General features: G+C 39.7%; 1 protein-coding gene across 1 annotated transcript; it reads left to right on the top strand.

Annotated features, from left to right (window-relative positions):
• The first annotated feature begins 3,843 nt into the window (after positions 1-3,843).
• On the top strand, positions 3,844-12,445 carry LOC116615470. Its single transcript, XM_032377101.2, has 4 exons — positions 3,844-3,897; positions 6,005-6,391; positions 9,603-10,082; positions 11,616-12,445. The coding sequence occupies exons 2-4, from the start codon at positions 6,005-6,007 to the stop codon at positions 12,123-12,125; spliced, it is 1,377 nt and encodes a 458-aa protein (XP_032232992.1). The 5' UTR covers positions 3,844-3,897; the 3' UTR covers positions 12,126-12,445.
• Positions 12,446-23,584: the final 11,139 nt, after the last annotated feature.

Below are 23,584 nucleotides of genomic sequence, written 5' to 3'. Positions count from 1 at the left end.
TTAATGCTTTGGAGTATTTGGAAAGAGGTTGTTGGGTTGGTTTACTGGAGATGATGGTGGCTACAGTATTAATTTCTGGTGCTCAAGTGCAAAGCACAGGATCACATAAATCCCCACTAGAATACGCAAAGAAAATTAGTGGCACAAAATAATAGAAACAATGCAATCTCAGTATATTACATTCAAATTCATGATCATTTGCTGCTTTACCACACTTTTAGGCCAAAATACTCTATCTCTCTCGCTTATAATTTTTAATGTTTGAAAATGATTCTGTCTGTTGTCCTATATTTTCTGTAGGGCGTTCATGTCTATACCTCATTTCTAATGAACACACCCATACAGAGACAGATCCAGGGGTGGGAATGGGGGTGATTTTCTTCTGAAGACATCTGAAGCCATCATATAACTTAACTGTCACCAAATTTTTCTCATAAAGTATGTCTGCTTAATGGTGTTCAGTGGAGTACAATGACTGTGGTCACACAAGTAAACTTGAACCCAGATTGGTTGTTCAAGTTTAAGCCCCCTCTCTCTCTTTCGCTAATTTTTTTTATAAATACTTTTATTGTTTGATACATTCACTGTACGCCGTTGTATTTTGATCACACGTGAAACTATTGAGAAAATTAAGTAAAATCTATGTATAATCTACGGCTTTATAGTAGACCCCTGGTATGGAAGTAACTGCCTTGAAGAACAGTTTAAAATAACTTAAATACCTCGTGATTTTGATGATGGAAAAACAGAGGGGCAACATTAGAAGTTCTCTATTTAATTTTGTATCAAGTAAAACTTTTACACTAGTGTTTTAGTTGCTGTACTTAGCTTACTACAACGCATAAGCATCGAGTCGACGGTGCTTCCCGGGTCTGTGTTCACGTTTAGTGAACTATAAGTGCAGGTTTCGATATTGAATGTGGCATATTATTTTCGGGGTGTCAAACAGCTTCAAAGAGACGGTTAGGTTGTATAATCGTACTCCACTCCGCGCCGCCATTTTGTTTCAAGTGATAGCTTGGCATACAAATACCAAGAGGGAGGGGTAGGTACTCTGCTGTGATTGGATATTTTTTTTATTTACAAAATGCATCCAATTTTAGTTATGATCCTAACTGTAATCATTATCAATAACGTCATCTCTGTTATATGATACTTAAGAAAAGTGTGCTAATACACTACATATAGGGCACTAGGGGCACATGCCCCCCCTTCTCCCAAATATCTTTAAAACTGTTTCTGTATCTTGCCCCCCCCCCACAATATTTTGAGGCCAGTGTCCATGACTATGGTGCGAGCGACATCTCGTTGCCAAAGAGCCTATTTTGCGAACCAAAACAACAAACATGGACTGAGACGTTTATGGCGTTTTTGGTGAATTTCTTCTCGGTCTGCTTTCTTCGGCCTATCTTCTCAGTTGGCCCCTCCGGGTCGAGGGCCGCAGTACAGTTTGCCTATGTCGATATTTATCGTGCATATATCAGACTCTGTCGTGTCCACACCTCTTTACTGGGATACCTGTGGTAGCCCAGTTAGTTTTCGTCATGGTTCCTAACAACGTGCATTATTGCGCAATGCCCAGGAAGCCCGTGCGCCACTGGGTATCTCTTTTTTTAGTTTACTCATTGCGGTCTTACATGAGCATTTTTCTTACACGAAGTACTGGCCTACCGTTTAACGTCATCGCAATGCCTAGCTACCAGAATACCTTCTGCATAATTTAAAACTGTGTCATGACTGCCATCTTGAATTGTAAGATTCCAGCTCTCAGATTCATGTTATTTGTGCAGTTGAAGGCCCGATTCGCTTATTTTTTTGGTATTTTGGTGCTTCCTTTAGATAAGTTTTGTTATTTCCCTAAAATACCTTTATTTCTCATTGAATGTCTTATTTTTATGGAAAATTTTCAATAAAATCTAGATAATTGTGTTGTCTTTGTATTGTTGCTGGTCTTGAAAATATGTATATGCTCTAATTTAAATCAATCCTGGATATTCTATAGTTTACTTGGCATTTACATAAATAAAATAATACATTTCAATAAAATTATATTGTTAATACAATATGATTCACTTAGATTCACTTTGGATGTTAAAATAAATTTACCCCTAAGTGATAGCACATAGAGGGCGGTGGTCCAAAGAAATTTTTAAGAAAAACAATCTTAAAACACATTCTTAGCTTTCCTCAATTTTATTTCGGTGCTAACTCTGCTGTGGGGATCGTATTTGTAGGATTTTTATACTGTAAAGACAGGACAATCAGCCCCATCTACTCAAATGAAATAATAAATCAAATCTAAATTATATTGTTAATACAATATGGCTCCCTTTCGGTGTTAAAATAAATTTACTTAAGTGATTAAGGGCAGTTAACCAAAAAAATGTTTAAGAAATATTTAACAATTTTCAAACACAAACTCATTTTTTCCTGAATTTTATTTCGGTGCTATCTCTGCTGCGGGGAAAATATTTGTAAGATTTTTACACTGCAAAAGATAGGACAATCAGCCCCATCTACTCAAATGGAGCACACCTCCGAGTCCACCCCACACCCGAAGAGACGATGCTTATTACCCAATCAGTGTTGTGATGTGGCATTTACAATAAAAAACAAGATTATGTACTGTATGTATATATTTTATCATATCCAAAATGGGAAGTAAAATCTTTGTCATACATGTCACAACAAACACAGTGCCCAAACAAGTTGCAGATCTCAGGTAACCCAGTCAACCCTGCGCGCAGGGTCTTCTTAAAGTCCGCAATAATCTCCAACTGCCGAGGCAGACAACAAGGTCCGATGCAAGCCAGCAGTTGTCTGGTGGCTTTCTTCCTCCGTCTCTTTGTTCAAGAGGCGAGTGCACAGGGCGTAAAAAATGTTATGCGGCCGCGCATGCGCAAAAGGATAAAGAAGAATCAATTACCTGTGACCATAGATTTCTTTATGCATGCGTGATGACCCTCCTCCCATACACTAGATTAAAATAACCGAAAGAAATTATGCGGTATTTAATCCAGATATCAAAGACGAACCTTATGTCTGCAAAAACGTAAGTCTGACATTTGTTGTAACGTGTGTTTTTTTCAATTTTATTAAGAAGGATAATGGCTTGATAGTTCGGCAAGCGCTTTGAAATGACGGGTAGAGTAATAATAAATGTCAAACGGATGACCTTTCGGGTGTCCTAAACCCTGGACGTTAATAACGGATGGGGATTTAACGTAACGTGTCTGTTTTTCAAGGTCCTTTTGTTTCTTTGACGGTTTGCATAGCGCTTTCACATGACCACATAATACTTTAGCATAATGCCTTAAATGTACAAGTATTCAGCTTTTAGTACTTCATAAAACCGATCCCATTAACCCGGTGGGAGGTAAATATCAAAAATAAGATTAGTTATTCAGGGATGAATTCATGACCCACGTGTGTACATGGCCCTGAACTCATCTTAATATCATTAAAAAATTTATCTAACACCGCCAACAACCACCTGCAAAGGCGGATACAGGTAGGAAGGAAGGGGGGGGGGGGGGTAAGAGGTATAGTGCCAGTTAGGTCCAGGATGTTATTGTCTCGTTAGATTAACAATAATTCGTAGCCATAGAGAGAACTTTCTGGAAAAAAGTCCATTGCCCTAATAAATCCCCCACTAGACGACAGGTCCTTTGTGCTCACACATCCTTAAAATCTCCGTTCCAACCCCATCCCCCCCCCCCCCCCGCCGATTCTTTATGGTCCGCCTTGACATCCCCCCTCCCCCTAAATCACTTTGATGGTAGCCGCCGTAAAACACTTGACTGAATATCAGACATCACGTGATCGTGATCACATTTGTGAAAAACATCGCTTTCGACAAAATCAGTTCATTCGGAGTTCTTATCTGGTGCTGGAAAGGTAGGTGTTGGTGTATTCTATTCCTTGATATAATACACAAAAACTGGAAATCAACTCTGCCAAATTTTCGTCTTTAATAAGACTTCTTCAGGGCAGACTGAAGAAGGTGAATCGTTACAAGCTTATTTACATCAGAATAGTGGCGCGAGACGCAAAAACATTACAACTGACAAAAACGCGCATTTTCTAGAATAGCGCGCGCTATGGATAAAAAGAATTTACACATCTCTATGTGGGTTCCTACTACAAAAAAAGTCATCACTATTAAGACTCAGCGGGTAGATAGACCTAAGCCGATAAGCCCACCGGCCTTCCCTTTCCCTAAGCTGAGCCTCAGAGTTACACTTATCTATAAGTTGTACCATAACATTATTAAGACCTAAATGATTGTCGCAATGAAAATGTTGATAGATAAGGTCATCCTTAACTTTTTCACTAACCGGTAAACTAGGGTGCTTATTTAACCTACTTTTATGATTATTAAAACGCTTCCTAAAACTATTGATAGTAGACCCTACGTATTGCTTGCTACACATAGAGCAAGTAATTAGATAAACAACAAAATCTGAGTTACAGTCCAAGTCAAAATTAATGACATATTTCTTATTAGTAACTGTACTGCGAAACTCCCGCCCTGTCTTAAGAAAGTTACACACCCTACACCTTTTACCGCCACACTTACCACAACCTCTAACCTGAGTACTATCCTCTTTAAGAGAAGAGTGCACCAACATATCCTTTAAACTCCTAGGTTTCCTATAAGCCACCATAGGTACCCCACCAATAGCACCCCTACATCTACTAGAAGATTCTAGAACTGGCTGTAAATTACGAAGAATACCAGGTAAATTAGGTAAAGCTGGATGAAAAGTGACTACAAAAGGTACACGATCATTCTTACCTTTACGCCTGTCTTTCAATGTGTCGTCCCTAGGAATACGTCTAACCCGGTCAACTTCCCTCCCCACAAACCTGCTGTCATAACCCCTATCAACTAAATAACCTTGTAACTCTAATACCCTCTTTTCGAAAGAAGAGTCTTCCGAACATATCCTACGAATACGTAGTGCCTGCCCAAAAGGAATGCCTTTCTTACAAGCAGACGGATGACAGAACGTATGAAAAAGATATTGATGCTTATCAGTAGGCTTACTATACAGATCTGTAGATATTAACCCATCCCTAAGAGTAAGTGAAACATCCAAAAAAATTACCTGACTAGTGGACCACTCAAACGTAAATTTTATAGTTTTATGTATGGAGTTCATGTGAGCCATAAACTCTCTCAGAGCGTCCTCACCTTCAGTCCAGATCATGAAAATGTCATCGATATACCTACGCCATAAATAAGGCTTAACTGGAGAAGAGTCTATGATTTCCTTTTCAACTTTAGCCATAAAAAGATTAGCATATGATGGTGCCATTCTAGTACCTATAGCCGTACCTAATACCTGTAAATAATAAGAAGCATTATTTAGATGTGTAAATTCTTTTTATCCATGGCGCGCGCTATTCTAGAAAATGCGCGTTTTTGTCAGTTGTAATGTTTTTGCGTCTCGCGCCACTATTCTGATGTAAATAAGCTTGTAACGATTCACCTTCTTCAGTCTGCCCTGAAGAAGTCTTATTAAAGACGAAAATTTGGCAGAGTTGATTTCCAGTTTTTGTGTATTGTATTAATTGTTCTGGTACGAGATCGCGACAGTTTGGGCTTTTTGATTCTATTCCTTGATATAATATTTCTACTTCATTTTAACGAAAAGTAACTATCATTGATAAATGTATTGCTTTATCTGCTGCTAACGGATATAATAAAGTAGATTATTTATAAGATTATATATATTTATATATAATTCCCAGTAGATACAAATAGCGTTTGTTTAAGTACGGGGCTCGCTTGCTTTAAGTTCTTGGATTGAAACCATATGTACCACGTATCAAAATCGGGGGTAGTCTTCTTTTATAGAACCGCACCCTATATATAACCGTCCCTCGTAGTACATAAGAGTGCATAGAGTACGTTAGAATAACATAAAGTTGTTCTCCAGTGATATGAGATCAATCAGAAAAAAAAAGTGACTTGCCTCGCTAACAATTTATCTTCCAGATGTCTTGGAATGGGCGAACAGCGATGTCCCTGCTACTCGCGGCATTCTTCCTGCTGCAAATAGCTCACACAACTCAAGAAAGTACCCCCGAAATAACTTGGGAAGGAAACTGCGAATATAGTGGCTACGATGGATCAGGTAACCAGATCGATATCCAGCCAATCAAGTCCCCAGTCGTTGAGAAATTTGATTTGGCGTTGAGTTTCGCGTTCGAAATCAAGTCACATGTTCTAGCGAATGCCGAGGGGCTGGCGGAGACCTTGGAACTGATCAAGAGATTTGCGAAAGTTGCAACGTACGCTTCGGCGGCGTTTGGGGTCTTTGGCGCGGTGTTTGCCACAGTCGGATTTGCGGAGGGACCAACACCAAAAGACATTCTCGAGAAGGTTTGTCTACTATTTCGTCTCCTGTATTAGTGCGAGTGCATTTCTCGTCTCCTATAAGTGTGATTCGTCTCCTGTATAAGTGTGAGTGTATCTTTCGTCTCCTGTATAAGTGTGAGTGTATCTTTCGTCTCCTGTATAAGTGTGAGTGTATCTTTCGTCTTCTATATAAGTGTGAGTGTATCTTTCGTCTCCTATATAAGTGTGAGTGTATCTTTCGTCTCCTATATAAGTGTTAGTGTATCTTTCGTCTCCTATATAAGTGTGAGTGTATCTTTCGTCTCCTATATAAGTGTGAGTGTATCTTTCGTCTCCTATATAAGTGTGAGTGTATATTACGTCTCCTATATAAGTGTGAGTGTATCTTTCGTCTCCTTTATAAGTGTGAGTGTATCTTTCGTCTCCTGTATAAGTGTGAGTGTATCTTTCGTCTCCTGTATAAGTGTGAGTGTATCTTTCGTCTCCTATATAAGTGTGAGTGTATCTTTCGTCTCCTGTATAAGTGTGAGTGTATCTTTCGTCTCCTGTATAAGTGTGAGTGTATCTTTCGTCTCCTATATAAGTGTGAGTGTATCTTTCGTCTCCTGTATAAGTGTGAGTGTATCTTTCGTCTCCTATATAAGTGTTAGTGTATCTTTCGTCTCCTATATAATTGTTAATGTATCTTTCGTCTCCTATATAAGTGTGAGTGTATCTTTCGTCTCCTATATAAGTGTGAGTGTATATTTCGTCTCCTATATAAGTGTAAGTGTATTTTTCGTCTCCTATATAAGGGTGAGTGTATATTTTGTATCCTTTATAAGTGTATAGGGGTTATTTGCTGAATGGTAGGTCCGAGGTCTTAAAAATACTAGGGACCTTAAGCAACGACGACGGCAATGTGGACGCCGACGGCAGAAAACAATGGGATTTGATTCGGAATTCAATAGCAGCACGTGAAAATGCGTTCTGTCTGATACATTTCAGCCGTTTTTCATAAAACCACGATGTGAAAACTCCAACTTTCACGGTCAATTGAGGACGCGGACGTTTGCACTGTAAACTCCTCTAACCACGTTCGCTACTGTAGAAACAATGTCCTTAGTTTCTTTTTATCTATATCTAATTTATAATGCTTTGCTTATTCCATTGCAATTAAATTATAATTGATCGCCAAGCGCAAACACATCTTTTTCGATCTCGTTGTCCTAGCCGTCGCCGTTGCTAAAGGTCCATACTGACCGAGGCCGACGGCCTCTTCGCTCTGACCATTCCAGTAATATCAGTTTTAAAGATACAGAACATCCAATGATGAAGACATCCTCTGAACACTGAATGACGAAAACATGCTCTATCAATGTTGTAAAACATATTTAGTCCCGAATGATACGTCGTATTCAACTCGAATTGGAATTGTTTTTTTTTTCCGTTCTTTCTTTGAATCTTCAACCGACAGATGCAATTCACTAAAATACTTCTCTTAACTGTGGATATGAATATTATTTACTGTGGATATGATATTTATTTATTTATTTATGATATGCAGGAAAATCCTTTAATGATTTTTCGCTTTTCTTCGTATACAGGAACGATTTGCTGCTGCTTCCACACAGGCTTACCAACCTCTCAGTCAGTCTCCAGTCAATCCCAGTAACTAGCTCGAATATTTTCACGATTGATCACCTCCTGTAATTGTCCTATAATAGTCTATATCCTAGAATAAAGGTCATAATAAACTCTCATTGCTTTGTGATGTGTATTTATTCAGAATAAGCTAGATACCTATAAAAAGAAGTACTTCAAGTAACGCGGAGTCCCTCAACTGCTCAAACGTTAGAAATACCGCTTATTTTGAATAAATAAAGATCACAAAGCAATGAGAGTTTATTGTGACCTTTATTCTAGGATATGAGACAAGTATAGGACAATTATACAGGAGGTGATCAATCGTGAAAATATTCGAGATAGTTACAGGGATTGACTGAGAGGTTGGTAAGCCTGTGCTGCTTCTTATCCCAAATAAAATTTTAGCAAATTTTCACGCGCGTTGAAAAATCATTATGGCGGGAAATTGCCAACACACAGGGATTTTGAAGCGGATTTTCCGTAAAGACAATGATTTAGACGATTTTAAACTATTTTAGTTGTGAATGGTTTTAAGCTTTCAAGGCAAAGACATTTGCGAATTGCATCAAGCTTTCGGGACAATCTCCAGGATCGGTTCTCGGACCTGGAAGATGTAGGAATCTCCGGACCGCTCTACTAGCCAATCAGAATGCAGCATTCGTAACCATGACCGCTAAAAAAAAACACTTATTACAGTGAGGACACAGAAAGCGGGCCATGCTGAACAACTTTGACTAATCAGAATCGGCTTTAACACCTTTGAACAATGTTGTCCTCACTGTAACCGAGCAAGCAAGGTTAAAAAGAGTTAATTATATGGCTTTTATAAATTTAAAAGACGAGAAAACAAATCAACTTTCGCTTTCGCGCGAATCATCATTCTATTAGCTTATCGATTAGTTTATGGTCGCATGGTCATAACTAAAAAAATGTAAAAGATTGAAAACCTTCAATAATATAAAGCGACAACATACCAAATAGACATTGGTATGAATAAATGTTGGTTTTTGTAGCCCTAAAAATGATCTAAAAATGATCCGTTGGGCCCAAATGAATGGAAATCGAAGCAAAAAGATTTTTACCGTTCAGCGCACAGGTAGCCCAAGCTCTGTATTTGTGCCTATTATGATTTTACGGTAAACATTTTACGAAAAAGAGACTGCGCCCCGTTGGAGTAAGTACGCAGCTGCTTTGTCTCCTATTATCTTTGTTCTACAAAGGAGTTCTTTTGTCTCTATTCTTCTCTTTCTTTGTGTCGAGGTGCGGATATTGTACATTTGCCCAATCAAATTGCAGCTTGTAAGAGCTGCATATTGACCCCTCGTTGTGTACTTTTTTGTTCATGACACGCTATAACACGTGTCATGAACAAAACGCTATGTCGTCATCTGTGCATCTATTAGAGGACAGACGCACGCAAAAATGAGATCTATTTGTTAAATAACGCCCGCATGATCAGCCAATCAGAGCGTGCGTGTCATCGTAGCCTTATAATAATACACTGTAACGAGCTTCTCCCTCGATATACTGACTACTTTGTACAAATATTATTCTCTGGGTAATGTGTTTCTCCCTCGATATACTGACCACCCCTTAAATATTGCAATAGGTGGATGCCGCATTCGAAGAGATCACACATAGCATGAACCTGCGAATCTCGTCCATGGGACAATACGTTGACAAGTCCATCATGGATATGGAAAGAAGACTGATATCAAGAGAGTTTAAAACTTTACAAAACAAGTGGTCCGTTTGCTTGGAAGAGGTCACTCTGGAGGACAACTTGAGATGCCAGCGAGACGCCGCCAGATACATGGATACCGAGCTCCCGAAGTACCAGAATCAGCCCTTCAAAGAAGATGTGGACTTGTACAACACAAAGATCCTAGAGGCTTCTCTCTTGACCTTTAGAGACTACGCCTCGCTGCACCTTTACGCCCTGAAAATGTTGGTTGGATCGTACAGAAATGACTCTAAAAGTGACGACAAGGACAAATACATCAAGCGCTACCTTGAGGATATTGTCGAGAAAGGCGATCTTTACGTTAAATACAGTCAGTGGGCATACGATCAAATCTACAAAAATAAGGTACTAATAGTCATTTCTCAAATTTTCCTAACATTTCATGTGTACTTTAGCTCTATCAGAGATTGTCCAAAAAGCATTTTCGAGAGGCTCTGGGAACAGCGGTCATAGATATCATATGGAAAACGCAAGTATTTAAAGATTCCTCAATAAGAAATGGCCCACTTTTTGGCCCTCTGTGTACGCGCCTGATGAAATATTGTTTTCGCTTATTTTAACCCTTTCACTCCTGGGTACTTTTGAGCAAAATTGTAAGAAAAACAGACTGAAAACAAAAACCTCCCCCCCTATCTCAAGTCCAACACTACCAGTTAAGCTAAGCTACCGCTGACCCAAGATGGCATTCCTTGAAGTTTTCAACAATGCACTGCGGTGCCTTTTCTTTCTAGCGACGGCACTGCTACAGCCAGTTGCTTTACAACAGTTTTACTTGTAATTTGCTTAAAAATTACAGCTTTTTCACATCTGGAGAGTGCCTTAGGACATCATAAAGTCTATTTGGGCATAATTAATGCTGTGCTTATGGATGTTTGCACGCTGAGGTTGATTCAACGGGATAATTCCTTGTCTGGGTTTCACCAAGTGAGAAAGGAATTTTCTGGTGAATGGCCTCATACTCTCCAATGTCGGCCATCTTTGCTACCCAACCTGATTCAAAAATTGTTAACAGGCTTATTCTTGGTTCCTTGGACCTGGAAATGTTTTGTTTGGCTTTGGGGCAAAGAGACTTATGAAAAAACTGTTCTTATTCTGGGGGGGGGGGGGGGAGATTGCCCGCATGTCTGTCAAGGTGTTTCTAAGACTCCCATGATGCAGTGCAGGTAGTGTAGGCTCGCTTCTAATGGAGGTTCTAGCATTGATTATTGGGACTGATTGCTTTAAAATGGGACCTGACGGAGCGCAATAAAGGTATCTATTTGATCTGTGTTTTCTTGTCTCTATTTGTAGTTCGAAATTTTGTGTCTTTTTTGGTAAGAAATGTTTCTAAGTTTAAGCATTTGTTTATGAATTGGTCAGAAATCAAGGTTGATATTTAGACAAAAGAGTCAATTCTATTGCATTGCTTAGCTGCGCTTTTGAAGGTCGTCTATGCCTTGGAGGAATCTATGAGTATCCGGGTCTGGTGATGTTTAGTTTGCATTTCTGACGTTTTGGAGTTGGGCCTATATTTTACAGGCGTCTCAGGGCGTTATGGCAAGAAAGAATTCTTCATTCCCCAGTCAACAATCTTTACGAGGGGCTCCTTTGTACAATGCATATGATTCAGCCTAGTTTCTCGAGTCTTTATCGGGATTCCTGTAGAGGATAGAGATGCGCATCCGTGACAGGGAATCTTCCCAGACTGTGCGCTTCCCAGATTCGTACCCAGTCGTTTTTGTTGTCGCGGGGACATCCACAGAAACCCTGAAGCGAAGACGGAAAACCGAAACCACATCCTGACCGTCATGCACCGTGCGCTTATTCAGCCTCCCAAAATTGCGGAGTCTGGGTACGAGACTGCGCGCTTCCTAAAACGATCTAATGTTGTTTTTCTAGATAACGAATGCCGCTCATCAAAACGATGCTGATCGCCCGAAAGACCAAGTAATAACATCAGAGCTTGACTCGAACACCAATAGTTATTTTTTCTACCATCCTGACTACAAAACAGGCGTAACCGTCACTGCTAACTGCCCGACAATGGATGAAACAGCAAGAATGGGGTGCAAGGTGAAATACTACAAGACTGTCGACTTGGTTTCCAGTTCCACGTCCGGGCGACATACCGATATCGCTGCAATAGATAGACATAACAGGAAGACCAAAAGAGCTGCCGACAATGATGTCAAAGTCCAAGGCAAACGTCTTGTCTTAGAGAAATGTGATACACATTTCAAACGGCTCAAAAAGGATCTCGTAGTATACTGGAAAACACAGCTACTTGAAACCGCAAAGCTCTGGGAAAAGGCGGTGTGTAAGGCAAAAGAGGAATTGATTGAGATGGGCGAAGAGGAGACGCCATGCAGTGAAAGCGGAGAAGAACCTGAGGAACAGAAAGAAACGTAAGGCAACGAGAAAGAACTGAATATGCCACAGAACCCTGGAGGCAACGGACAAACAACATTAGAACTCACAAAAATGTGAGGCGTCGGAACAGGAAACAAAAATGGAGAATAATTTAGATTTAGTTTCAATCTGATGTATAGATCATTCTGAATTACATACTAAAAGCATGCCTAAAACTCAAGAAAAAGAATCATAAAAAGAAAAGCAAGAAACACCTTATCATGAGAATGTGTACATCAAGCATGAAGATATTGTTGACTACTTCAGCAATATAGTTGATGATTTTACTGGTGAATACAAAATAAAATGACGAGCATCTACAACTTGTAGAAATAACTTTCACCTACCCCTCAACATATACACCTATTTCAAAAAAGGTTGCACTCGAGAACCCGTGTGCCGTAACCCGCGGTGGTTCACGGGTAGCGCATGTAAATAGCGGAATCCTGGTCTCTGAAAGCCATGTGAATGTTCATAAGAAAATACATGAACAATAATTCCGCAGATTTTGAAGCCTGGATTTGTATTTTATTTACCTTACTTGCTTATTTACTTGGTACCCATGAAGCATTGCGGGTTATGATACACATTCGAGTGCAGCCTTACTTGAAATAGGTGTAAATATCAATCAATCTTGTTTTAAAAACTGTCGTTTTTCCAGCTCGCTCCGTCAATTTCTTATTAGGACATTACATTCCATATTTGGGAGACCGCTTTGATCATTTTTTCGCTTTTTTGTCGCCCTGGAACTGTCTAGGTCGAGAATTTCCAAGAAGACTACTTGCAGGAATTCGTGTTTACTACGATTTTGCGGGCCGCCATTTTGAAATAGGGCCAGGGGCTCGTTTCTCGAAACACCAGAGAATTCTCGGGCCCGAAAACGATTTATTCCTTAAATTTAAAAAGCTGGTTAATTTCTATAAAATTTATGGTATCTAAATGTGTCGTCAAACATCGTATTTCACAACAAAGATTTATGTAAAGGATGATTCTCTTTATAGATTTATAGATTTTGATCTTTCTCGAACTTCTCGGGCCCGAAATTAACATGGCTTAAATATTAAGAAAGTTATCGGGACCTCTCACTCACCCGAGACTTTTCGGATAACTTTTTGGCTTCAGCAAAACTTCGAAAATAGCCCTATTGAGTGTAATCATTTGGAATACGAACCAACAGGAAGTTCAAACTGTTCTAAAACATGAAAGCGGTTCTCCAAAAGGAAAACATGCGAAATTTTTAGCAAAAATGCAAAATAAAGTTTTCAGGCCCGAGAATTCTCGGGTGTTTCGAGAAACGGGCGCCAGGCCCTAGCGTTCTTAGAACATCAAGGTCTCCCGCGCGCTTTTTCCCCAGGCTTTTTAAGACCGAAAAAATTGCTGCTAAGTTCTATGGCCGCGGTAGCCAGCCATTAAATAAAATTTAAAAAAACAGAACTATTCATTTTTCACTTTAAAACGTACCATGGGGAACCAATGGCTCAGCGGTGACCCCCATTTCAAATTCAGACCCTTAAAGCCTTTGAGATCTTTGAATCCCGCATACAGTAAATGACTAATCAAGTCCCAAGCCTTCAATAAGCGCTTCGCCTCAAATTAGCGCAGAACGGCAGTTCGATATTTCTGCTATCCACTCGAACAATACCTAAAATTCTATAATGTATTAATTTAAATCAAAGCGCATATAAAAGTGTCTGTTTATAATATGCTTTTAAAACACGATTGGTAATCGGAAGGCGAAGAGACAAAGTACTCAACTTCTGCAGACACAGTAGAACTCTGTTACGAGAGGTACCAAGTACTCGGATCTTTGATGGCACTGCTTTACTTGAGAAGAAGGGTATTGATTGAAGCGATGAGTGAAGTGAAGATTGAAGTGAGTGAAGTTGAAGTGAAGTGATGAGCGGTTATGAGTGAAAGTGAGAAGTCAAGTGTGAACAGAGAGTAGTGAAAACAGAGTGAATTACACAAAGCGTGCAGGCCCCTTTTATAGGGATCGGCTCGGGGTGGTTCTCACGTTTTTCACGGAATTATGTCCTGTTTACTAAGGATGTGTTTAGATTAGAATCTTTTGAACAGCTGGGAAGAAACGTTTTGGAGTACCGTGGGAGTTCCTCTGAGCTGAGCCTTTCACAGATATTGTTTAATATGATAAGCTGACGTAGGGGAGTTTCCTACAAAACATCTTTGCAGACAAGACTATAATGCTAACTCTATATTTCCGCTAGGTACTACAAACTAGAAGTTTCTAATAAAAAGGAAATGCTGCGACAGTGATGTACAGTTGCTTCAGTGTTGTTCCAACGCTACATGGTATACATACAGCCACAATCAGCAACAAAACCTGTTGAAAATGACATCTAAAAAGTAGTCTTACTGAAATAATTTACAATATGGCGACTTTTTATTACTCACATCCCCATTCCCCTATTCAAAGTTGCTGTCTAGGGTTGTCAGTAAAAAAATCCAACATTGATTTGGGGGAGAGGGGGTTGGGATGGGGAGGAGAATATATCAAAGTCACTATGCTACGTAATTTAGATTTCCATCTGAAACTGCATTTGAAGCGCTAAAATTTTCAACAGTTTTGTCGCTGATTGCAGCTAAGCTAGAAATTTTTAAAAATAGCAAGAGAAGTTTACCTTTAGGCGTTTTTTTTGTTATCGAGATGTGAATAGCTGGCACAATCTTACATTTTATTTGGGAATGTTGAATTCCTTGCGCCCGTGGTCAAACACAAAGATGGCGGCAGCTTATCGCATCGCACTGAGTTTTTCTTCGCAAAAAATACCAATAAACGTAAGGTAGGCTAATTGTTAGAGAATTTGGCAATATATTAGTCTCTATTTTTTATCCAGAGTCATGATTGGTAGGGATTTTTTTTTTTTGCTTATCCATTTCCTCCCCGTCCTATTTGGTCAGTTTTTAAAACAACAAAACAGCCTGGATTTATGAACAAAACGATATAATAATCTGTTTTGATTGTTTTACAGTATTAGCTTTTCTGTCAAGGTGTTTTTCAATTTTTAGCGTCACTTGGGTTTGCTAAAACTTGTTGCATGCTCTTCAGCAATAAGGCATTGGGTCATTGTTTTGAACTGATAAGTTTTCCCAAACGCCGTACAGTCCATAGCCAAGTGAGCTAGAGTATTTAGGCATTGAGTTAGGATGCTCGTTTTGCTTGTTTAGTTTCCAATTTTGTCGAGATCTCGATCGACTGCGGGGGACGCGACCATGGCACGTGTGCGACCCGGCTCAAAATAAGTAGGCAAAATCGGTCTGAAACTGTTATTAAATTCTCCTTCAACACTCGTTGAAAGCTGTGGTAACTCGTCCCAAGTAACTGACGAGTGAACATTTTTCCAAACTTACTGAAATGTGCTCTAAAAATCTTGCTTGTGCACTCCTTTTGTTGATTTATTGACCACGGACACCGTACGAGAGATCACGAGTCCCATGTCAAAACATGGCATAATGTTCGATTGTTCGTCAGTCAATCTGTCGAACTGAAATTTAGTTCTAGTCTCTCGCGGCCTCATTTTTCAAAGTGAGGCTGCGGAACAAGACCCCAAACCAAAATCGAACCAAACACCCGCATATATTCTGCCGCGGATGCTCGTGAATGGAAAGGAAAGAGAGTTTTAAAAAGCGATGTCAAGATTAGCATGCTGCTCCTGCGTCGCAGCAATAACTAAAACTAGCTTCGTAACAACTCGACTAAAGTGGGACTCATTCAAGGGATCATCATATACGGGAAGGATCTTTGTATACTGTATAACGTAATAAAATCCAATGGTTCATGATTGTATGACGCACACTTAACGTTCTCACTCATTTTCTAAGCTGTGTGGTGGACGCCTTAAACAAATTATTATTTTTTTCATCTAAAACTTTATTTCTGTCTTAGTTTTATGTCAAACATCCCTTACACAGAAACTTGGGTTCTTGAAGTTCTACCACCACCGACATGCCAACAATGACACACTTCTTTTATAATTTTATTTTTTCTGCATCTCCTAGATCTATCAAAGGCATTTTTCAATTGCCAGCTTGCATTTGCCGTTAGGTTGCTTAGCTCTTACACTGAGTATTACTTAAAATGTATCTTAAAGATACTAGTTTTTTAAGCAGCAATCGCCAACAATCCCTTCTTTGCATTGGGACCATCCTGTAGGGCATTTTATAAACCAGTATATTCCCTGCTGGTAGACTCCGGTGCCGTCCCCAGGATTGTAAGCACATTTGCACGGAGCTCCCCTCTTGCCTGCAGCGAGATCCATGGTGATCCCATCATCCTCAACGGCACGACCTAGACAACACAATCCCGTGAAAAACGCTGTTAGTAGCACTAGTACAAGGGTGTTTGTCAGCCACCATCTTATTATTTTAGCAAAATACAGAGTTTTTTGTAAACTCCCTAAACCAGAAAGTTGAACCCTCCCCCTCTCATTATTTGTCTTCTAATATTGATTGAAAATGGTCAATTGAAAAGGCTATTCCGCGCAATCACCATGGGAACGTACCTCAACTACCGGCATGCAGCGCTTTGTTTGGCGCGCGCTGCATTCTGGTAGTCAAAGTAGATTTCTATTGAAATGCGCGCGCAAGCTTATAGCTGGAATGGCCTAATGGGTAAATGAGGACTTCCAAAGCTCATTTCTAGATTTCGTGACAATGCTTGCCTAGCATTGACGCTGCCTGCCCTGAAGAAGTCTCAGTAAAAACGAAAGTTTGGCAGATAGTCGAATGCCAGTGTCGAATCTTATTTTGATAAATCTTAAATTTTGTTTTAGCTTACCTCTTGTGCAGACAACAAGAAAAACAATGCAAAAAACAGTCTTCAAAAATGAAGCCATGACGGCATCCTACAAATAAAATATGGAAATAGTTTGCACTAAGGGAATTGGCTGTTATTCTTGTATCCTATATAGATCTGTAGATTACAATAATGATAGATTTATTATACGCAATGTGAACTTCGTGATTAGTAATAGCAAAAATCGAATAATGGTATATGTGATAAAATAATTATTCGACAGAAGAAAAAAGAACATGACCGGCTAGGTCAACTAAGAAAGTTTGTGTGCGTCAAAGGACGATCATCGCTATCATCCGTTTTAACTCGGGCTACCTTTTTTCAATCACGAAATCGAGGCTGCGCGTCACGCAAGCCAAAACTAGTTTAGTTTTAGGTACTCCATCGTAGTAAAACAAGGTTAGTTTAAACTCAGTTTAAGTTAAACCGTGTTTAGTTAAACTGGTTTGCTTGGTGTGAATGGGGTATAGGTTTACCTTTCCTATAAGTCTATCTATCCATGTCGAAAACGTGTAAGCCTGCGATGCTCAGAGGTCTGCGGTATACTCTGCCTGAAAGCGAGGCGGCTTTTGTGGATCTTTTCGTTCGCGAAATTCGGAGGGACGCTCACTCCTACTACTCACACAAATGTACACGCCGTCTACGATAGACCCACACTAAAAGATGTGTATAAACGTATATTTTGGCCAGGGTTGTTTCAAGGACTGTCTAGCATGTTCTATAACCAGATATTTGATGGAGTTTGGATTGTTTTGCTATAAAGAGACTCGCTCCGCCTCGGCCTTTTTTGTCTGCAGCTCGTAATGCAAATATTTCTTAGTTCTAACAACTTCAACACTGTTCAAAGGACACATGTGATTCCGAACGAAGAAGAGAATCAATAACAGCGATGATAAGTTTGGATAAGTTTTTTGTTTTTTTTGTTTTGTGTGCAATTTTGAACATTGTCTCAAGCATTTTATCGCTCGTTAATCGCTCGCTATCAATAACGAGCGTGTCTTATCCCAATAAGAGTCAAATTTATTACAAGAATGCCGGTCTCGTTATGCTAAACCCCATACTCTTCAGTATCAGTCTACGGAACAGATGATCATTTGCATAAGCCACTGTCCGGCGTCCTCGATTCCATGATAACTTATCAAGCTTTCTACCTAGTTCAATTATAATAAACCCAAGCCTGTACTTGAGCACATCTTTGTAACATTTCAAAATTTAGCGTGAGCAACTTTTATAGCCGAATTCTTTAGATTTTTTTAAGGAAACTCACTAAAAATATTGATATGGTGGAAGAAAGCTTTTGAGGAGAAATGCGACCGAAAAGTGAATTTGGGGGTTTGAGTTAGAGGCTGTTTTACTCAAAGTTTCTAAGCTGATCGCCAAACTTCGTAAATCATTCACATGATCTTAGAAATTTCTTAGAAATCTTAAAAGGTCGGTCGTATTTGGTTCTTTCCTTCACTTAAATACATCCCATATTGTTCACAACAACACACAGCAATTTTAATGGCGCATTACGCCTTTCTGGTCGTTTAAGCTTCTATTCAAAATTATAAAATTAATTGTCATTGATTACCTCTCAGTTGGCTCACGGGGGTTAACCTTTGATCTAGCATACAGTTGATGTAACAAAGGCTGTCTGATTTGCAGCCATAGTTAGAAATGGGTCTTTTTAACTTTTTTCTCATTAACTATTTTGGAGCACTGCAACAGACACTGCGTGGTCTAAATTAGTTTTTAACCAAGGCACTCTCTCGATTTTTAACCGCTTTTTAACCGGAAAAATTAGTGACTATGGGTCACATGACAGTTTGATGACTCTTGTCATAGAGAACCTATTTACAAAGTATTTTTAGGCTACACTATCATATAAATCGCATTTTTCTTCTTCAGGCGGAGTACCAAAAGTGATTTTTCTAGCTTCAATGAAGCTTAAGAGGTATCTCTCGCTGCTTTTCTACCCTCTCCCTCGGTGTCTTACCACAATGATTTAATGTGAAGAGGAAATTTACAATAAAAATCATGCTCAACTCATTAGCAGAAAATCTCTAGGACGTGAATAAAATTCTATTTCGAGCGTTTTATTTGTTTTTATTTTCTTAATTGTGCCTCATCCTAAAGAGTAATGTTCACGCATAATAACAAAATTTTATTTAGTCCAAATAAGCAAAATTTTGGAGAAAAAATAGGGAAGTTTATTGTTAACGCAGTTGTCATGCTGGAATGCACAGTCACTTGTTCATTTCATTATTTTTCTATTTACGCACGGTATCCAGTCACTTCGTCCACAAACCGTGTCGTCCACAACCAACTCGTCCACAAATTGAGTCAACTCGTCCACAATTAGAGTCAACTCGTCCACAAAAATAGAGTCAATTCGTCCACACATAGTTTTCACAAAAAATGTAGCCTCGTAGCATTAGTGTTTTTAATAAAAACGTCTAACTGTGAAAAAGAGAGTCTTTTTAACTTCATGTGCACAGTTATTCGGAACACCAATTCCCGACATAAAACATTGCATTACAACGAACCCTTACGAACCCCTACGTAACCGTTTTGTTGTTTAGCAAGAAAACTGCCGACACTAATTCAACACGAAAATTTCGCTCTTATTCCTTTAATACACCACGAACCCCTACGTAACTAGCACCGAATTAATCCCTGGAATACGTAGATTAAGGATTGTGTAGTTATTTTTGTGCGATTTTAGTGATGCGGCTAAGGTTATCGATGTTTTTCACGCCGCCTCGACACCGTTGTGTTGTTTAACAAGAAAACACTGCCGACACTAATTCAACACGAAAATTTCGCTCTTATTCCTTTAATACACCACGAACCCCTACGTAACTAGCACCGAATTAATCCCTGGAATACGTAGATTAAGGATTGTGTAGATATTTTTGTGCGATTTTAGTGATGCGGCTAAGATTATCGATGTTTTTCACGCCGCTTCGAGACCGTTGTGTTGTTTAACAAGAAAACACTGCCGACACTAATTCAACACGAAAATTTCGCTCTTATTCCTTCATAACATCACGAACCCCTACGTAACTAGCACCGAATTAATCCCTGGAATACGTAGATTAAGGATTGTGTAGATATTTTTGTGCGATTTCAGTGATGCGGCTAAGATTAGCGATGTCTTTCAAGCCGCTTCGAGACCGTTGTGTTGTTTAACAAGAAAACACTTCAGGTGTGTCTGATTTATTGTCTACATGGGGGAAATCCAAACTTTAGTTCTTTGTGATTATGTTATATGTGAATGTGGCCATTAGTTAAGCCTTCGTGAAAATTACTGTCGAATCTGTTGTATCGCGACCCGCGTTTTCAAAACACGATTTGTTTTGGTTTTCTGTTCCCTCAGTAAAACCATTCTGAGCCAATCAGAGGCTCGCTTTGTGCACTTCCCTGGCTATCCTCTGGACGAATACCACTAGGCGAGAGATGGCAAGAATCTGATTGGCTTAAATAGAATTGCTAACTCAAATGACAGAGCAAAAAAATGGCAAGTTATCCCAAAATAAGTTCTGGTTAACTTCTGTAAGCTTGAATTATTGCATAGAGGTTCCTTGTGTTATGTAAACCAACATATCAAAAAGTGTTTTTTTTTTATGGATTCGTCTTCGAGATATGAGGCTTGAAGTGCAATTTTCAAAAGTATGAATTCTCCTCGTTTTTATGCACTAGGCGAGCATAACGAGCCGCAGCTTCTTAGCTCCTTAGCAACGTACACTGGATCCTGCAGAGATTGTACGTCTCGCGGCCAGTGCTGAAAAACGCAAGACTTGTTCAGTACCGCGCGGTTAAACCAGCTTTTTGTTTTGAAATGGGGGCTTTTTACCGGCGAACTGTCACATTTTGGCGAATGCTAAGAAAACTACACCAAACCTAAGGCTAAAATTTTCTTTATTACTCCCTCATTATCACACAAATCTGTCATCTTTTGTACAGTATGGTTTTAATGCTGTACAGTTAGTCAAATCAGCGACTGAAGTCAGCCTTTCGTACCTTATCTCGAAAGATACAACACTACGATTGTGCTTACTTTCGCCAGAGCATGCGCATGCGCATACGTTATTCAGCACTGTCCGTCTCGCGTACCATCTCGGCGGGGGGCACCCTGGTTTGTAGTAATGAAAACATTCCTGCCCAACACATAGGCTGTCGTAATCTCTAAGTGTGAGGTGAAGAAAAGTGTGTTTTATCTGTCAACGTATATAGCTTCGTCAGTTTGTCTAGTCGTCTAACCAAACAATCAAAGTGAGGGGAATGCGGAATTTTATCGTGAATATTCCGTTAGGAAATGTGAATTGAAAATCATGTGACGCAAAGTAAGTAAGGTACAATCCAGGTTTTGCTCCGATAGATTTCTGGTTAAGAATTATTTTTTGGGGGATCCAAGCGTAAACTACATGAAAGGCAAAATTCACGCATTATATTCGCGGGCTTATATTCGCGCCGATTTTACTATATCTTTTTCTCAGTTTGTATTAAAAACCCTTCATTATTAGGGTTTGTGGAATTTGCTTATCAAAACGGGAGAACGGCGCCCTTTTGTGTTTTAACTTTTTTTAATTGGAATAGAGATCTGCGTAGTTCTTTCTGCGTTCTATATTCAGTTAAAACGAGCTTAGAAATGAATTCTGTACGTATGGAAATCCCTTTTATGCGAAGTGAACTTTATGATAATTCGTTTCTTGAAATCACACAAGGTATTTTGCGGAGCTTCTCTTACTATCCTGACCTTTACTTATTTACTATCAAGTCTCTATTACTATCATGACAGTAGTAGGCAGTCTTCGGACAGTCAGTGTCCATGACATCAGCGCGATGAACGTTGGCATTTCTTTCCATGACTAAAAAGCCCAATGCGCGAAGCACATGTGCGACCACATGAACGACAAACGAGGACAGACGTCGGAGATGGGTTTGATCCAGTTCGAATTTCGGATGCCTTTCTCCTCTGCCTTCTCTCTTCGGCCTCTCTTTTCAGCTCTAACTCCCCTGAGTTGAGTGCGGCAGCACATTCAGACCTCCATCTGCTGCGATCCTCGGCAAGCTTCTCCCAGTTGTCCACGTCGAGGCCGATTGCGAGCATATCACGCTTGCATGAGTCCTTGAAGCGGAGCTTCGGGCGTCCTACAGGTCTTGATCATGACAATATTATAACAAATATGGGAGGCGGCCGACGATCCGTCCAGAAGACCTCCCAAAGGATTGTAGATGTCAGTCATTCCGATTTAAACTTAAGTCCTAAGTGAGCGTGTTATTGTTATCATTTCACGCACGATACATAAGTAAAAATATACAAAGGCTGTTCAGCAGGAAGGGTTCGGATGACCCACGAGAATCCCGTTCGCCCAGGGCACAGGATCAAATTTGCTTTATAGTTTGAATTGCAAAAGGATATCATTTTTTATGTACCCCAAGGCGTTTAGTCATGTTACGATGACAGATCCTTTGCCCGGATAAACCGGCTAAGGTACAGAAAAAAAAAAAAAAAAGATCAAATATGCTTTTTTATGTTTAAATCGTAAAAGAATGCTATTCTCTTTTGTACCCTAAGGTGTTCAGTCATGTTACAATGACATATCCTTTACCCGGATAAACCGGCTAAGGTACAGAAAGAAAAACTAGATCGGATTTGCTTTTTTATGTTTAAATCGTAAAAGAATGCTATTCTCTTTTGTACCCCAAGGCGTTCAGTCATGTTACAATGACAGATCCTTTGCCCGGATAAACCGGCTAAGGTACAGAAAAACTAGATCAAATTTGATTATTAGTTTGAATTGCAAAAGAATATTATTTTCTTCCCTACCCTCGCCACCATGCGCAACACTTCACTACGGCGGGCGAAGGATGAGAATTCGCACCATTGCTGATGCTTGTAAATTCCTCGCTTGTGCCGTCTGTGCTAGTTCCTGACTGCGGCTACTGGATTGACTGCGTTTACTTGATCGATTCCGATTGATCTAACGTCGGCTATATCAGAATATCGAGTGTTATTTTTTTCTTCTCCGGGCTTGGATTCGTCTTGTCGCCTTCGTATTGCCCAATATCATTGCAAGGCCGCTTAAATCAATCTTTTCTATATTGCTATTGTTCTACACAAGGCAGGGGCAATAACAACCGTCGGTTTGACGGTCCTCTTCTCCGCGTTTTCACGTCTATGGCATAGCCGTCGATAATTCTATATTCCGCCTGGAATTGCTTTTGAGTAAGCTGCCATTTAAATTCCTTCCCTGGAATGCCACGTCTCTCGAGTTAGTAAGTTACCACTAATGATTTCGATCAACTCGCTGTATTGTTATGTTCACATCCCTCTCCGCGAGTCAGCTTGTTATGTATAAGCGAGCACGGGATTTACTACGCGGCTCCTGATACGATTTTGGCGCCCTGTCGGTTTTTTCTTAGCCCAGCCCCTAAATTAAACATTGCTAATAAATTAAGACTAAATAGTTCAGATTACACAGGGAGAGTATCCCGATGTACATCCTCGGAAACCCAGGAAAATACCCCTGGGTTTCCGAGGATGCCCGATGTACTGAGTGATTGTAGGCACCAGTACGCAGTGTAGGTGACTTTTTTATTATTGGATTATGACGTCGAGCATGGCAACCTCAGTGAACCAAAATTTGGCTTTTGGAAT

Source organism: Nematostella vectensis, chromosome 12 (genome assembly GCF_932526225.1).
Source record: "Nematostella vectensis chromosome 12, jaNemVect1.1, whole genome shotgun sequence".
Taxonomy (NCBI): Eukaryota; Metazoa; Cnidaria; class Anthozoa; order Actiniaria; family Edwardsiidae; genus Nematostella; species Nematostella vectensis.
Note: the sequence above shows the minus strand (reverse complement) of the source record. Positions and strands in the feature narration are given on the sequence as shown.

Bases quoted from the DNA above. Each gene is read 5' to 3' on its own strand.
- LOC116615470 (XM_032377101.2), top strand. From the start codon at position 6,005: ATGTCTTGGAATGGGCGAACAGCGATGTCCCTGCTACTCGCGGCATTC. The intron at 6,392-9,602 runs GTTTGTCTACTA...ATATTGCAATAG, and splicing joins CAAAAGACATTCTCGAGAAG to GTGGATGCCGCATTCGAAGA. The intron at 10,083-11,615 runs GTACTAATAGTC...TTGTTTTTCTAG, and splicing joins ATCAAATCTACAAAAATAAG to ATAACGAATGCCGCTCATCA.